Source organism: Oncorhynchus gorbuscha, unplaced genomic scaffold (genome assembly GCF_021184085.1).
Source record: "Oncorhynchus gorbuscha isolate QuinsamMale2020 ecotype Even-year unplaced genomic scaffold, OgorEven_v1.0 Un_scaffold_2000, whole genome shotgun sequence".
Taxonomy (NCBI): domain Eukaryota; kingdom Metazoa; phylum Chordata; class Actinopteri; order Salmoniformes; family Salmonidae; genus Oncorhynchus; species Oncorhynchus gorbuscha.
In genome coordinates, this window is record NW_025746621.1 from 60,286 (window position 1) to 77,697 (window position 17,412).

The 17,412-nt window shown below is 49.3% G+C and overlaps 1 protein-coding gene across 2 annotated transcripts in view; it reads right to left on the reverse strand.

Moving 5' to 3' along the window:
- LOC124024797 (protein FAM53B-like) overlaps window positions 1-17,412 on the reverse strand; it is a 31,727-nt gene that overhangs the window by 4,197 nt on the left and 10,118 nt on the right. For both annotated transcript variants that reach the window (XM_046338549.1, XM_046338551.1), the window contains exons 2-3: window positions 8,735-8,950; window positions 2,695-2,752 (exon numbers count right to left, since the gene is read on the reverse strand). In XM_046338549.1, the coding sequence (XP_046194505.1) occupies window positions 2,695-2,752; window positions 8,735-8,839 (163 nt within the window). In that variant the 5' untranslated portion in view covers window positions 8,840-8,950. The remainder of the gene's footprint in view (window positions 1-2,694; window positions 2,753-8,734; window positions 8,951-17,412) is intronic.

Consider the following 17,412-nt stretch of genomic DNA (forward strand, 5'->3'; position numbering starts at 1 on the left):
CTACAACACAACACGGTAATAGTCAGGGGGGGACATATAGCCTACAACACAACATGGTAATAGTCAGGGGGGACATATAGCCTACAACACAACATGGTAATAGTCAGGGGGTGGACATATAGCCTAGCCTACAACACAACATGGTAATAGTCAGGGGGACATATAGCCTACAACACAACACGGTAATAGTCAGGGGGGACATATAGCCTACAACACAACATGGTAATAGTCAGGGGGGACATATAGCCTACAACACAACATGGTAATAGTCAGGGGGGACATATAGCCTACAACACGGTAATAGTCAGGGGGGACATATAGCCTAGCCTACAACACAACATGGTAATAGTCAGGGGGGGACATATAGCCTACAACACAACATGGTAATAGTCAGGGGGGGGACATATAGCCTAGCCTACAACACAACATGGTAATAGTCAGGGGGGGACATATAGCCTACAACACGGTAATAGTCAGGGGGACATATAGCCTACAACACAACATGGTAATAGTCAGGGGGGGACATATAGCCTACAACACAACATGGTAATAGTCAGGGGGGGACATATAGCCTACAACACAACATGGTAATAGTCAGGGGGACATATAGCCTACAACACGGTAATAGTCAGGGGGGACATATAGCCTACAACACGGTAATAGTCAGGGGGGACATATAGCCTACAACACAACACGGTAATAGTCAGGGGGGGACATATAGCCTACAACACAACATGGTAATAGTCAGGGGGACATATAGCCTAGCCTACAACACAACATGGTAATAGTCAGGGGGGGACATATAGCCTACAACACAACATGGTAATAGTCAGGGAGGGACATATAGCCTAGCCTACAACACAACATGGTAATAGTCAGGGGGGGGACATATAGCCTACAACACAACATGGTAATAGTCAGGGGGGGACATATAGCCTACAACACGGTAATAGTCAAAGGGGGGACATATAGCCTACAACACGGTAATAGTCAGGGGGACATATAGCCTACAACACAACATGGTAATAGTCAGGGGGGACATATAGCCTACAACACAACACGGTAATAGTCAGGGGGGACATATAGCCTACAACACAACACGGTAATAGTCAGGGGGACATATAGCCTACAACACAACACGGTAATAGTCAGGGGGGACATATAGCCTACAACACAACATGGTAATAGTCAGGGGGGACATATAGCCTACAACACAACACGGTAATAGTCAGGGGGGGGGACATATAGCCTACAACACAACATGGTAATAGTCAGGGGGGACATATAGCCTACAACACAACACGGTAATAGTCAGGGGGGACATATAGCCTACAACACAACATGGTAATAGTCAGGGGGGGACATATAGCCTACAACACAACATGGTAATAGTCAGGGGGGACATATAGCCTACAACACAACATGGTAATAGTCAGGGGGGGACATATAGCCTACAACACAACATGGTAATAGTCAGGGGGGGACATATAGCCTACAACACAACATGGTAATAGTCAGGGGGGACATATAGCCTACAACATGGTAATAGTCAGGGGGGGACATATAGCCTACAACACAACATGGTAATAGTCAGGGGGGACATATAGCCTACAACACAACACGGTAATAGTCAGGGGGGACATATAGCCTACAACACAACATGGTAATAGTCAGGGGGGGACATATAGCCTACAACACAACATGGTAATAGTCAGGGGGGGACATATAGCCTACAACACAACATGGTAATAGTCAGGGGGGACATATAGCCTACAACATGGTAATAGTCAGGGGGGGACATATAGCCTACAACACAACATGGTAATAGTCAGGGGGGACATATAGCCTACAACACAACATGGTAATAGTCACCCATAGGGTGGCGCACAATCGGCCCAGTGTCGTCCGGGTTTGACCGTCATTATAAATAACAATTTATTCTTAACTGACTTGCCTACTTAAATTTAAAAAAGGTTAAATCTTTTATTTTTTATTATTATTATCATCATTACAAAAAAATAAGCTAGCAAGGAAAGTTAGCCTAGTAGAAGTTAGCCTACTGGAAGCTAACGGTATGGTTTTGCATTTCAAAAGAGCGTTGTAGCCTGCGTGAGTGCTGTCGCCTGCGTGAGTGCTGTCGCCTGCGTGAGTGCTGTCGCCTGCGTGAGTGCTGTCGCCTGCGTGAGTGCTGTCGTGGGATGAACAAAACCCAGTCGGTGTAGCGAAACCTAACAGCTAAATTGGAAAGATTGGTTGCCAAACAAGACTTGTGTATTTATTATGGATCCCCATTAGATGCGAGGCAGCAGCTACTCTTCCTGGGATTTATTATGGATCCCCATTAGCTGCAAGGCAGCAGCTACACTCCTGGTGTTTATTATGGATCCCCATTAGCTGCAAGGCAGCAGCTTTTCCTGGGGTTTATTATGGATCCTCATTAGATCCTGCCAAGGCAGCAGCTACTCTTCCTGGGGTTTATTATGGATCCCCATTAGTTCCTGCCAAGGCAGCAGCTACTCTTCCTGGGGTTTATTATGGATCCCCATTAGATCCTGCCAAGGCAGTAGCTACTCTTAATTCAAACTAAATCCATTATTAGGCTAAATTCAGAGCTGTTACTTGGTCTCAGGTAAATCAGAAACATCTCATTCTCAGTAAGCCAGCCACTCCTACAGCCATTATATCCACACTCACCCATGACTCCATAAGAGAAGAGTGCTGTCCCCTGAAGGCTCATGGTCTCTGTCTTGATCTGTGGAAACAGAAGACATCACATAAGGAAACACCTGCCTGTGGGTTGGAAAGCCCCTTCGCCAAGTCACCTCACCACTGGGGCTTAACGTTCTGTCGCCAAGTCACCTCACCACTGGGGCTTAACGTTCTGTCACCAAGTCACCTCACGACTGGAGCTTAACGTTCTGTCACCAAGTCACCTCACCTCAACACTGGGGCTTAACGTTCTGTCACCAAGTCACCTCACCTCAACACTGGGGCTTAACGTTCTGTCACCAAGTCACCTCACCTCAACACTGGAGCTTAACGTTCTGTCACCAAGTCACCTCAACACTGGAGCTTAACGTTCTGTCACCAAGTCACCTCACCACTGGGGCTTAACGTTCTGTCACCAAGTCACCTCACCTCAACACTGGGGCTTAACGTTCTGTCATCAAGTCACCTCACCTCAACACTGGAGCTTAACGTTCTGTCACCAAGTCACCTCACCACTGGGGCTTAACGTTCTGTCACCAAGTCACCTCACCTCAACACTGGGGCTTAACGTTCTGTCATCAAGTCACCTCACCACTGGGGCTTAACGTTCTGTCACCAAGTCACAACACTGGGGCTTAACATTCTGTCACCAAGTCACCTCACCACTGGGGCTTAACGTTCTGTCACCAAGTCACAACACTGGGGCTTAACGTTCTGTCATCAAGTCACCTCACGTCAACACTGGGGCTTAACGTTCTGTCACCAAGTCACCTCACCACTGGGGCTTAACGTTCTGTCACCAAGTCACCTCACGACTGGAGTTAACATGCTGTCTGTACATACACAGAACTCTACACAATGAAACAGGAAGTGTAAGCGAGCATCACCTACCCCCTAGAACTGGAATGCAAAGATGGGTCTACTGCAAACCACAGAAACAATAGTGTCTACCAATGTGTTTGTGTGTGGTGTTTTTGTAGGTCTATGTAAATGTGGCATGAAAGAGGACGTTAGAGACTGCAGCTGTGGAATGGATTCCCCCTGGGCACATCTAAAATGGAGTCTTATCCACTACATATTGGCCCATAGGGCTCTGGACCAAAGTCAAGTGACTGTATTAGAAATAGGGTGCCCTTTAAAGACACAGTCCTAGTCAGTCCAGTCTCCACTTTAAACTGAGGATCAGTCTCCTGAGACTGGGCATGACGATGACGTTTCACGTGGACAGAGAGTAAACTCATGTCCACATTACAGGGAGAATTTTCACTCTGAACATTTCTCTTCTCCGGTGAGAAAACACGAGTCAGAGTTGACCAGCCTTGTTGTTTCTAAAGGTTGAGTGATATAGTCCTCTACTGTTGACCAGAACACTATGCGCCCGGGTCAAAAGTAGTGGACTTTATAGATAACGGCCCTTTCTGTTTTTCAGAAGAGTAATGAATGGAAGGAAGCAAGAGGCTTCCGGGATGGAAGGAAGCAAGAGGCTTCCGGGATGGAAAGAAGCAAGAGGCTTCCGGGATGGAAGGAACTAAGAGGCTTCCGGGATGGAAAGAAGCAAGAGGCTTCCGGGATGGAAAGAAGCAAGAGGCTTCCGGGATGGAAGGAACTAAGAGGCTTCCGGGATGGAAAGAAGCAAGAGGCTTCCGGCATGGAAAGAAGCAAGAGGCTTCCGGGATGGAAGGAAGCAAGAGGCTTCCGGGATGGAAGGAAGCAAGAGGCTTCCGGGATGGAAGGAAGCAAGAGGCTTCCGGGATGGAAAGAAGCAAGAGGCTTCCGGCATGGAAAGAAGCAAGAGGCTTCCGGCATGGAAAGAAGCAAGAGGCTTCCGGGATGGAAAGAAGCAAGAGGCTTCCGGCATGGAAGGAACTACATGACACAGCCTTCCTTCAGTCCCTCGTGATAACATGCTGAGCTTTCACCATTCAACCATGATTCAATGTGATAAAAACGATCCTTTTAAATCGAGTAATGTTCAAATAATGAAAGACCAATTTTTCCATCACTTCCTGAATGGAAATGATAGGAGAAAGCAATGCTTTTGAGTTGGAGTGAATTCAACCCAAGGGAAGTCGGGCCTAAGTCCATTAGTAAAAGCTTACAGCATCAAACCCAGCCACAGTAATCACAGGAAGCATCCCAAATGGAACAGCCATATTCCCTTTACAGTGGAATAGGTTGACGGTCCGTACAGTAGAATAGGTTGACGGTCCGTACAGTAGAATAGGTTGACGGTCCGTACAGTGGAATAGGTTGACGGTCCGTATAGTGGAATAGGTTGACGGTCCGTATAGTGGAATAGGTTGACGGTCCGTATAGTGGAATAGGTTGACGGTCCGTATAGTGGAATAGGTTGATGGTCTTTATAGTGGAATAGGTTGATGGTCCGTATAGTGGAATAGGTTGATGGTCTTTATAGTAGAATAGTATAGTAGAATAGGACAAATCTATCATTTATTATACTGTAAGGCCGTAAACTGTTCCATCTTTGGAATGGTGAAGAACGTGGCAGTGAGATTAGACGGCGGCAAGAGGTTATTCTACACTGGGCTTGGTATTTCCTACTGACAGGATGGTTAACACTGGGCTTGGTGTTTCCTACTGACTGACAGGATGGTTGACACTGGGCTTGGTGTTTCCTACTGACAGGATGGTTGACACTGGGCTTGGTGTTTCCTACTGACTGACAGGATGGTCGACATCATACTGACTAAACACTGGGCTTGGTGTTTCCTACTGACTGACAGGATGGTTGACACTGGGCTTGGTGTTTCCTACTGACAGGATGGTCGACATCATACTGACTAAACACTGGGCTTGGTGTTTCCTACTGACTGACAGGATGGTTGACACTGGGCTTGGTGTTTCCTACTGACTGACAGGATGGTTGACACTGGGCTTGGTGTTTCCTACTGACAGGATGGTCGACATCATACTGACTAAACACTGGGCTTGGTGTTTCCTACCGACTGACAGGATGGTTGACACTGGGCTTGGTGTTTCCTACCTACTGACAGGATGGTCGACATCATACTGACTAAACACTGGGCTTGGTGTTTCCTACTGACTGACAGGATGGTTGACACTGGGCTTGGTGTTTCCTACTGACTGACAGGATGGTCGACACTGGGCTTGGTGTTTCCTACCGACTGACAGGATGGTTGACATCATACTGACTAAACACTGGGCTTGGTGTTTCCTACCGACTGACAGGATGGTTGACATCATACTGACTAAACACTGGGCTTGGTGTTTCCTACCTACTGACAGGATGGTTGACACTGGGCTTGGTATTTCCTACTGACTGACAGGATGGTTGACATCATACTGACTAAACACTGGGCTTGGTGTTTCCTACCTACTGACAGGATGGTTGACACTGGGCTTGGTGTTTCCTACTGACTGACAGGATGGTTGACACTGGGCTTGGTGTTTCCTACTGACTGACAGGATGGTTGACTAAACACTGGGCTTGGTGTTTCCTACTGACAGGATGGTTAACACTGGGCTTGGTGTTTCCTACTGACAGGATGGTTAACACTGGGCTTGGTGTTTCCTACTGACAGGATGGTTAACACTGGGCTTGGTGTTTCCTACTGACAGGATGGTTAACACTGGGCTTGGTGTTTCCTACTGACAGGATGGTTGACTAAACACTGGGCTTGGTGTTTCCTACTGACAGGATGGTTGACTAAACACTGGGCTTGGTGTTTCCTACTGACTGACAGGATGGTTGACACTGGGCTTGGTGTTTCCTACCGACTGACAGGATGGTTGACACTGGGCTTGGTGTTTCCTACCGACTGACAGGATGGTTGACATCATACTGACTAAACACTGGGCTTGGTGTTTCCTACCGACTGACAGGATGGTTGACATCATACTGACTAAACACTGGGCTTGGTGTTTCCTACCGACTGACAGGATGGTTGACATCATACTGACTAAACACTGGGCTTGGTGTTTCCTACAGACTGACAGGATGGTTGACATCATACTGACTAAACACTGGGCTTGGTGTTTCCTACCTACTGACAGGATGGTTGACACTGGGCTTGGTATTTCCTACTGACTGACAGGATGGTTGACATCATACTGACTAAACAGTGGGCTTGGTGTTTCCTACCTACTGACAGGATGGTTGACACTGGGCTTGGTGTTTCCTACTGACAGGATGGTTAACACTGGGCTTGGTGTTTCCTACTGACTGACAGGATGGTCGACACTGGGCTTGGTGTTTCCTACTGACAGGATGGTTGACATCATACTGACTAAACACTGGGCTTGGTGTTTCCTACCGAGAGGATGGTTGACATCATACTGACTAAACACTGGGCTTGGTGTTTCCTACCGACTGACAGGATGGTTGACATCATACTGACTAAACACTGGGCTTGGTGTTTCCTACCGACTGACAGGATGGTTGACACTGGGCTTGGTGTTTCCTACCTACTGACAGGATGGTTGACACTGGGCTTGGTATTTCCTACTGACTGACAGGATGGTTAACATCATACTGACTAAACACTGGGCTTGGTGTTTCCTACTGACAGGATGGTTGACACTGGGCTTGGTGTTTCCTACTGACAGGATGGTCGACACTGGGCTTGGTGTTTCCTACTGACAGGATGGTTGACACTGGGCTTGGTGTTTCCTACTGACAGGATGGTTAACACTGGGCTTGGTGTTTCCTACTGACAGGATGGTTGACTAAACACTGGGCTTGGTGTTTCCTACCGACTGACAGGATGGTCGACACTGGGCTTGGTGTTTCCTACCGACTGACAGGATGGTTGACATCATACTGACTAAACACTGGGCTTGGTGTTTCCTACCGACTGACAGGATGGTTGACATCATACTGACTAAACACTGGGCTTGGTGTTTCCTACCTACTGACAGGATGGTTGACACTGGGCTTGGTGTTTCCTACTGACTGACAGGATGGTTGACATCATACTGACTAAACACTGGGCTTGGTGTTTCCTACCGACTGACAGGATGGTTGACATCATACTGACTAAACACTGGGCTTGGTGTTTCCTACCGACTGACAGGATGGTTGACATCATACTGACTAAACACTGGGCTTGGTGTTTTGACATCATACTGACTAAACACTGGGCTTGGTGTTTCCTACCGACAGGATGGTTGACATCATACTGACTAAACACTGGGCTTGGTGTTTCCTACCTACTGACAGGATGGTTGACATCATACTGACTAAACACTGGGCTTGGTGTTTCCTACCTACTGACAGGATGGTTGACATCATACTGACTAAACACTGGGCTTGGTGTTTCCTACCTACTGACAGGATGGTTGACATCATACTGACTAAACACTGGGCTTGGTGTTTCCTACCTACTGACAGGATGGTTGACATCATACTGACTAAACACTGGGCTTGGTGTTTCCTACTGACAGGATGGTTGACATCATACTGACTAAACACTGGGCTTGGTGTTTCCTACCTACTGACAGGATGGTTGACACTGGGCTTGGTGTTTCCTACTGACAGGATGGTTGACACTGGGCTTGGTGTTTCCTACTGACTGACAGGATGGTTGACATCATACTGACTAAACACTGGGCTTGGTGTTTCCTACCGACTGACAGGATGGTTGACATCATACTGACTAAACACTGGGCTTGGTGTTTCCTACTGACAGGATGGTTGACACTGGGCTTGGTGTTTCCTACTGACAGGATGGTTGACATCATACTGACTAAACACTGGGCTTGGTGTTTCCTACTGACAGGATGGTTGACACTGGGCTTGGTGTTTCCTACTGACAGGATGGTTGACATCATACTGACTAAACACTGGGCTTGGTGTTTCCTACCGACAGGATGGTTGACATCATACTGACTAAACACTGGGCTTGGTGTTTCCTACCGACTGACAGGATGGTTGACAGCATACTGACTAAACACAGTACAAAACATACAATCAAAGGAAATATGCAAATAACATATGATATACGCAAATAACATGATATACAAAGGTGTGTGTAGAACTTCTCACCAGCTCCAAATGGGTCTCTTTGACTTTGGACTTTACATCGTTGACACCCGGCTTCTTTTCCAGTAATTTTGTGTAAATGATCACCATGGCAACGCCGGCCCACATCTCCGTTGCCACACTCTATTCCAGGGCATTTTGGCTGTGAACGGGGTTGGCGATGGAGGCCATCTTGACGATCCTCAGCACCTCCTGGAATGTCTACTTCCTGTCCCGCCTCTGTCGCAGGAGACAAAGGGATTAGAATCCTGTCAGTTTCTGCAGTTCAGGACCTTGTTTCTCAACAACCCTCAACCCTGACCTCGTGACCCAGCTGAACTGTGGGGCGGTCAGTAAGAATCCCTGAAGGGGCTTCCTCTCATAAGCCTGATCTAAGATCTGTTTGCAATGGAAATGACAGTGATCAGAGGACTGCAACAGAGGGGTCAGAGAGGGAGGACTGCAACAGAGGGGTCAGAGAGGGAGGGCTGCAACAGAGGGGTCAGAGGGGGAGGGCTGCAACAGAGGGGTCAGAGGAGGGCTGCAACAGAGGGGTCAGAGGAGGGCTGCAACAGAGGGGTCAGAGGAGGGCTGCAACAGAGGGGTCAGAGGAGGGCTGCAACAGAGGGGTCAGAGGAGGGCTGCAACAGAGGGGTCAGAGGAGGGCTGCAACAGAGGGGTCAGAGGAGGGCTGCAACAGAGGGGTCAGAGGAGGACTACACAGAGGGGTCAGAGGACTACACAGAGGGGTCAGAGGACTACACAGAGGGGTCAGAGGACTACACAGAGGGGTCAGAGGACTACACAGAGGGGTCAGAGGACTACACAGAGGGGTCAGAGGACTACACAGAGGGGTCAGAGGACTACACAGAGGGGTCAGAGGACTACACAGGAGGACTACACAGAGGGGTCAGAGGGAGGGGTCAGAGGACTACACAGAGGGGTCAGGGGAGGAGGACTACACAGAGGGGTCAGAGGAGGAGGACTACACAGAGGGGTCAGGAGGGACTACACAGAGGGGTCAGGGAGGACTACACAGAGGGGTCAGAGGAGGGGGTCAGGGACTACACAGAGGGGTCAGAGGAGGAGGACTACAGAGGGGTCAGAGGAGGGGGTCAGGACTACACAGAGGGGTCAGAGGAGAGGGGTCAGGACTACACAGAGGGGTCAGAGGACTAGAGGGGTCAGGGACTACACAGAGGGGTCAGAGGACTACACAGAGGGGTCAGAGGACTACACAGAGGGGTCAGAGGAGGAGGACTACACAGAGGGGTCAGAGGAGGAGGACTACACAGAGGGGTCAGAGGAGGAGGACTACACAGAGGGGTCAGAGGAGGAGGACTACACAGAGGGGTCAGAGGAGGAGGACTACACAGAGGGGTCAGAGGAGGAGGACTACACAGAGGGGTCAGAGGAGGAGGACTACACAGAGGGGTCAGAGGAGGAGGACTACACAGAGGGGTCAGAGGAGGAGGACTACACAGAGGGGTCAGAGGAGGAGGACTACACAGAGGGGTCAGAGGAGGAGGACTACACAGAGGGGAGGAGGAGGACTACACAGAGGGGTCAGAGGAGGAGGACTACACAGAGGGGTCAGAGGAGGAGGACTACACAGAGGGGTCAGAGGAGGAGGACTACACAGAGGGGTCAGAGGAGGAGGACTACACAGAGGGGTCAGAGGAGGAGGACTACACAGAGGGGTCAGAGGAGGAGGACTACACAGAGGGGTCAGAGGAGGAGGACTACACAGAGGGGTCAGAGGAGGAGGACTACACAGAGGGGTCAGAGGAGGACTACACAGAGGGGTCAGAGGAGGACTACATAGAGGGGTCAGAGGAGGACTACATAGAGGGGTCAGAGGAGGAGGACTGCACAGAGGGGTTGGGTGAAGAGAGGGTCAGATGAATGACAGAACAACTGAGGGGTAGAGAGCAGGGAGAGAGCTGTTGTCTGTGGAACAAAAGGCACGTTGTTTTGATCATAATGAACAGAGAAGGGGACACAATACGAGCTGACAAGAGAGGAGAGAAGTCAGAATATAAACTCATCACAAGACTGCAGGGGGCCGACTGACCATGGTGACTGTGTGATCTCCATCACTAGGCCTAACAGTGATCACATCAAGTCACAGCAACTTGAGACAGGACGTCACACCATTTCCTGGTTGATAACATTCTACTAGGTTGCCAAATTGGGCTCAGATTGATGCAGTGGACTGTATCACAACCGGGCCGTGATCGGGAGTCCCACAATTGGCCCAGCGTCATCCGGGTTAGGGTTTGTACCATCTAAACCGCTGGGAAATATATTGCCAAATAAACAAAAATATTCAAATTTGAATCCGTTTGAAACCGGTGTACAAAACCGAAAGACAAAAGAAAAAAAAGGACATTTAAGAACGTGAAGCCTAGAAATAGTGCACATAGAACAGATCTTACCGCTTCTTAGACTGGCTTTCAATAAGAACGACAGGTCTATAACTCACATTTCTGAGAATTTGATCAGGTCAGATATTTTTATTTTTACATATTGCAGCTTTAAATGTTTTGTAAAAAATTTTTTTTTAAAGAGCTAAATTGGCTCTGGACTGGACACCAGCTGGTAACATGGGCCCCTCAGTAAGTGGACTGGACACCAGCTAGTAACATGGGCCCTCAGTAAGTGGACTGGACACCAGCTGGTAACATGGGGCCCTCACTAAGTAGACTGGACACCAGCTGGTAACATGGGGCCTCACTAAGTAGACTGGACACCAGCTGGTAACATGGGCCCTCAGTAAGTAGACTGGACACCAGCTGGTAACATGGGCCCCTCAGTAAGTAGACTGGACACCAGCTAGTAACATGGGCCCTCAGTAAGTGGACTGGACACCAGCTGGTAACATGGGCCCCTCAGTAAGTAGACTGGACACCAGCTGGTAACATGGGCCCCTCAGTAAGTAGACTGGACACCAGCTGGGGGCCCTCAGTAAGTAGACTGGACACCAGCTAGTAACATGGGCCCTCAGTAAGTAGACTGGACACCAGCTGGTAACATGGGCCCTCAGTAAGTAGACTGGACACCAGCTAGTAACATGGGCCCTCAGTAAGTAGACTGGACACCAGCTAGTAACATGGGGCCCTCAGTAAGTAGACTGGACACCAGCTAGTAACATGGGGCCCTCAGTAAGTAGACTGGACACCAGCTAGTAACATGGGGCCCTCAGTAAGTAGACTGGACACCAGCTGGTAACATGGGGCCCTCAGTAAGTGGACTGGACACCAGCTAGTAACATGGGGCCCTCAGTAAGTAGACTGGACACCAGCTGGTAACATGGGCCCCTCAGTAAGTAGACTGGACACCAGCTGGTAACATGGGCCCCTCAGTAAGTAGACTGGACACCAGCTGGTAACATGGGCCCCTCAGTAAGTAGACTGGACACCAGCTAGTAACATGGGCCCTCAGTAAGTAGACTGGACACCAGCTAGTAACATGGGCCCTCAGTAAGTAGACTGGACACCAGCTAGTAACATGGGCCCTCAGTAAGTAGACTGGACACCAGCTAGTAACATGGGGCCCTCAGTAAGTAGACTGGACACCAGCTAGTAACATGGGGCCCTCAGTAAGTGGACTGGACACCAGCTAGTAACATGGGGCCCTCAGTAAGTGGACTGGACACCAGCTAGTAACATGGGCCCTCAGTAAGTAGACTGGACACCAGCTAGTAACATGGGGCCCTCAGTAAGTAGACTGGACACCAGCTAGTAACATGGGCCCTCAGTAAGTAGACTGGACACCAGCTAGTAACATGGGCCCTCAGTAAGTAGACTGGACACCAGCTAGTAACATGGGCCCTCAGTAAGTAGACTGGACACCAGCTAGTAACATGGGGCCCTCAGTAAGTAGACTGGACACCAGCTAGTAACATGGGCCCTCAGTAAGTAGACTGGACACCAGCTAGTAACATGGGGCCCTCAGTAAGTAGACTGGACACCAGCTAGTAACATGGGGCCCTCAGTAAGTGGACTGGACACCAGCTAGTAACATGGGCCCTCAGTAAGTAGACTGGACACCAGCTGGTAACATGGGCCCTCAGTAAGTAGACTGGACACCAGCTAGTAACATGGGCCCTCAGTAAGTAGACTGGACACCAGCTAGTAACATGGGGCCCTCAGTAAGTGGACTGGACACCAGCTAGTAACATGGGCCCCTCAGTAAGTAGACTGGACACCAGCTAGTAACATGGGGCCCTCAGTAAGTGGACTGGACACCAGCTAGTAACATGGGCCCTCAGTAAGTAGACTGGACACCAGCTGGTAACATGGGGCCCTCAGTAAGTGGACTGGACACCAGCTAGTAACATGGGGCCCTCAGTAAGTGGACTGGACACCAGCTAGTAACATGGGCCGTCAGTAAGTGGACTGGACACCAGGTCTGTCTGTCCCAGGAGTCCCTAAACATGCTGCTAGTTCTATCTTTTAAAATTTTTTAAATTCACCTTTATTTAACCAGGTCCGCCAGTTGAGAACAAGTTCTCATTTACAACTGCGACCTGGCCAAGATAAAGCAAAGCAGTGTGACAAACACAGAGTTACACATGGAGTAAAACAAACATACAGTCAATAACGCAATAGAAAAGGTGACGCAAATTAGTATATGCAAATTAGGTAAGATTAGGGAGGTAAAGGCAATGAATAGGCCGTTGTGGCAAAATAATTACAATTTAGCAATTAAACACTGGAGTGGTCTGCCAGCAGACAGACTGGTTTAGTTTTTACAAAGAATAGGGCACATTAATAAACAGGCCTGTCAACGTGCCAGTTTTAACCAGCGAGCCTCTCGTCAGCGGTAGACGGGGGCGTTAGAAGTGGTCTCTCTGCAGCACTGGGCTTGATGAGCGATTGAGAAGGGAGACCAAGACTTCTTCCTCTGTGGTCACAGTCAGCCTGGCAAACGGCGAAGGCCGTCGCACTGAAAACACCAGAGAGACACAACTGGGTCTAGAGGAAACCACAGTGCCAAATGAGGACAGGAGGATGGATATACCCAACAGTGTAGAATACTCAGAGCTGATAGGAGCAGAGCCGAGTCACTCAGAGCTGATAGGAGCAGAGCCGAGGAGCAGAGCCGAGTCACTCGCTGTATATAGACTTTGTTTTCTACTCTATTATTGACTGTATGCTTGTTTATTCCATGTATAACTCTGTTGTTGTATGTGTCAAACTGCTATGCTTTATCTTGGCCAGGTCGCAGTTGTAAATGAGAACTTGTTCTCAACTGGCCTACCTGGTTAAATAAATATAAATATTAACAAAGCTCTACTGGTCATTAGTAGGAAGCAAACTGGTGACCAGAAGCTGTAAGCAGCAAATCTAATGGACAATTTTTAAAAGGGATAATGTGAGAATCTGGCTAGTCAGCATTGGCTCTCAAAACCAGCCCTTACTTCCTTCATACTGCACACAGAGACACATACAAACGCTACCCACTAGTTCATCTGACGCCGGGTAAGCGTCCCGCCAGAGCCCCCCCGGCCGCGTCCCGCCAGAGCCCCCCCGGCCGCGTCCCGCCAGAGCCCCCCCGGCCGCGTCCCGCCAGAGCCCCCCCGGCCGTGTCCCGCCAGAGCCCTGGGGACTGGGTCAAACAGTCTCAGGATTGTAGCCCTCGTCTGTACTGTAGCCTAATCCTAGTGTCTGCTAGCTAGGCACCTGAGGAAGGCCCAACAACTCCACCCCAGGTGATGAAGTCTAGCCCAAATCACCCATTTATGCTACTGCTAGCTGGTGATCAAGTAGCCTGGTCCCAAAATCAGTTTCTGCCATCCTCCATGGTCATTGTCATAAGTGTGAGAATGACCATAGGAGTTGGCAAAACAGATCTGGGACCAGACTAGAGGCTAGTGCTTGAGAAGAACCAGTCATGTTTCTTTACAAGTCTCTACTAGCTAACTCTGTTCCTATTGGCTGCTGGTACATTTCTTTCAGCGCTGCATTCAGCTTGAAGGATCCACACGTCCATCTCATGCCCATTGGTTCATAGGCCCTAGATGTCTTCCTATGTCCTGATGGTCTATGGTGACATGGTATGTAGAACAGGACAGGAACAGAGGGAACAATGAAAAGACTGAGGAAAGAAAACCGGTTCAGACCTCTTTGTTGCTGCATCAGCAAATCATCAGTTGTGAAATGAAAACACCCGTACGATACAGAACCTTGACAGTAAGGCCCGGGTCGGTGAACGTGTTGTAGGATACAGAACCTTGACAGTAAGGCCTGGGTCGGTGAACGTGTTGTAGGATACAGAACCTTGACAGTAAGGCCTGGGTCGGGGAACGTGTTGTAGGATACAGAACCTTGACAGTAAGGCCTGGGTTGGGGAACGTGTTGTAGGATACAGAACCTTGACAGTAAGGCCCGGGTCGGTGAACGTGTTGTAGGATACAGAACCTTGACAGTAAGGCCCGGGTCGGTGAACGTGTTGTAGGATACAGAACCTTGACAGTAAGGCCTGGGTCGGTGAACGTGTTGTAGGATACAGAACCTTGACAGTAAGGCCTGGGTCGGTGAACGTGTTGTAGGATACAGAACCTTGACAGTAAGGCCTGGGTCGGTGAACGTGTTGTAGGATACAGAACCTTGACAGTAAGGCCTGGGTCGGTGAACGTGTTGTAGGATACAGAACCTTTACAGTAAGGCCTGGGTCAGTGAACTCTGTTGTAGTAAAATTTGTCAAAGCAGGATTTTTGGTGGTTACAGTGCTCTGGAGATAACAGTACATCAATTAGTCCTGTTTGGCAGGCTACAGGCTACAGGCTTACCAAACCACATTACAGAGAGGAGACGACTAGGCATCGTCTTGGGTTTTCCCCGAAGTTGACTTGGGGACACGACACTATAATTCTCCCATTCGAATGCCAGTCTACCAAACCGAAACATGTAGGTTGGCAGAACCCTCACCTTGCTGTGCTGCACTACTGCTTATAAAACTATAAAGGACTCTAAGAGGGCTCCAGCTATGCATCAGGGTTTCTAACTTGCTAAGCGGCTAGATGTCAACATCAAGCTTCTTGGTTACAGCAGAGATATTCAACCCCCCTTCTGGATCAAGTTCCCCTGTTGCCTAAATTGTTTTGTGCGTCAAAAACAATTTGAGCCGTGTCAGAGACTAGTGGAACACAGTAATGGTTGAGGAGACCCTGAGCCGTGTCAGAGACTAGTGGAACACAGTAATGGTTGAGGAGACCCTGAGCCGTGTCAGAGACTAGTGGAACACAGTAATGGTTGAGGAGACCCTGAGCCGTGTCAGAGACTAGTGGAACACAGTAATGGTTGAGGAGACCCTGAGCCGTGTCAGAGACTAGTGGAACACAGTAATGGTTGAGGAGACCCTGAGCCGTGTCAGAGACTAGTGGAACACAGTAATGGTTGAGGAGACCCTGAGCCGTGTCAGACACTAGTGGAACACAGTAATGGTTGAGGAGACCCTGAGCCGTGTCAGAGACTAGTGGAACACAGTAATGGTTGAGGAGACCCTGAGCGTGTCAGAGACTAGTGGAACACAGTAATGGTTGAGGAGACCCTGAGCCGTGTCAGAGACTAGTGGAACACAGTAATGGTTGAGGAGACCCTGAGCCGTGTCAGAGACTAGTGGAACACAGTAATGGTTGAGGAGACCCTGAGCCGTGTCAGAGACTAGTGGAACACAGTAATGGTTGAGGAGACCCTGAGCCGTGTCAGAGACTAGTGGAACACAGTAATGGTTTAGGGTTGAGGAGACCCTGAGGCGTGTCAGAGACTAGTGGAACACAGTAATGGTTGAGGAGACCCTGAGCCGTGTCAGAGACTAGTGGAACACAGTAATGGTTGAGGAGACCCTGAGCCGTGTCAGAGACTAGTGGAACACAGTAATGGTTGAGGAGACCCTGAGCCGTGTCAGAGACTAGTGGAACACAGTAATGGTTTAGGGTTGAGGAGACCCTGAGCCGTGTCAGAGACTAGTGGAACACAGTAATGGTTGAGGAGACCCTGAGCCGTGTCAGAGACTAGTGGAACACAGTAATGGTTTCATAAGCATGCAGCTGCCCCAGCCACTTACCATAAACACAAAGACCCACCCAGCAAGCCTATGCATGGCAGCCAAGGCAGAGAGGCCTGCTTTTTAGTGGGTTTACTTTATAAAAAGAAAGCCTACAGCCTGCAACAGCAGCACAGTACGTGGGTTAGGAAGCAACACCAGCGGTTGAGTTAGTAAACAACAGCACCGGTTGGTTGACGTCTATACAGGCCTCTATGGTTCAGAAACAAGAGAATGGAGGTCTTTAAAAACAACATGTCTTTCCACCAGCCCTGTCAATGTCCACATGAATATTCATGCCCGTTAAACAGGGCCAACCTACACTGCAGGTAGGGCAGGCCTATTCATGCCCGTTAAACAGGGCCAACCTACACTGCAGGTAGGGCAGGCCTATTCATGCCCGTTAAAGTAACAGGGCCAACCTACACTGCAGGTAGGGCAGGCCTATTCATGCCCGTTAAAGTAACAGGGCCAACCTACACTGCAGGTAGGGCAGGCCTATTCATGCCCGTTAAAGTAACAGGGACAACCTACACTGCAGGTAGGGCAGGCCTATTCATGCCCGTTAAAGTAACAGGGCCAACCTACACTGCAGGTAGGGCAGGCCTATTCATGCCCATTAAAGTAACAGGGCCAACCTACACTGCAGG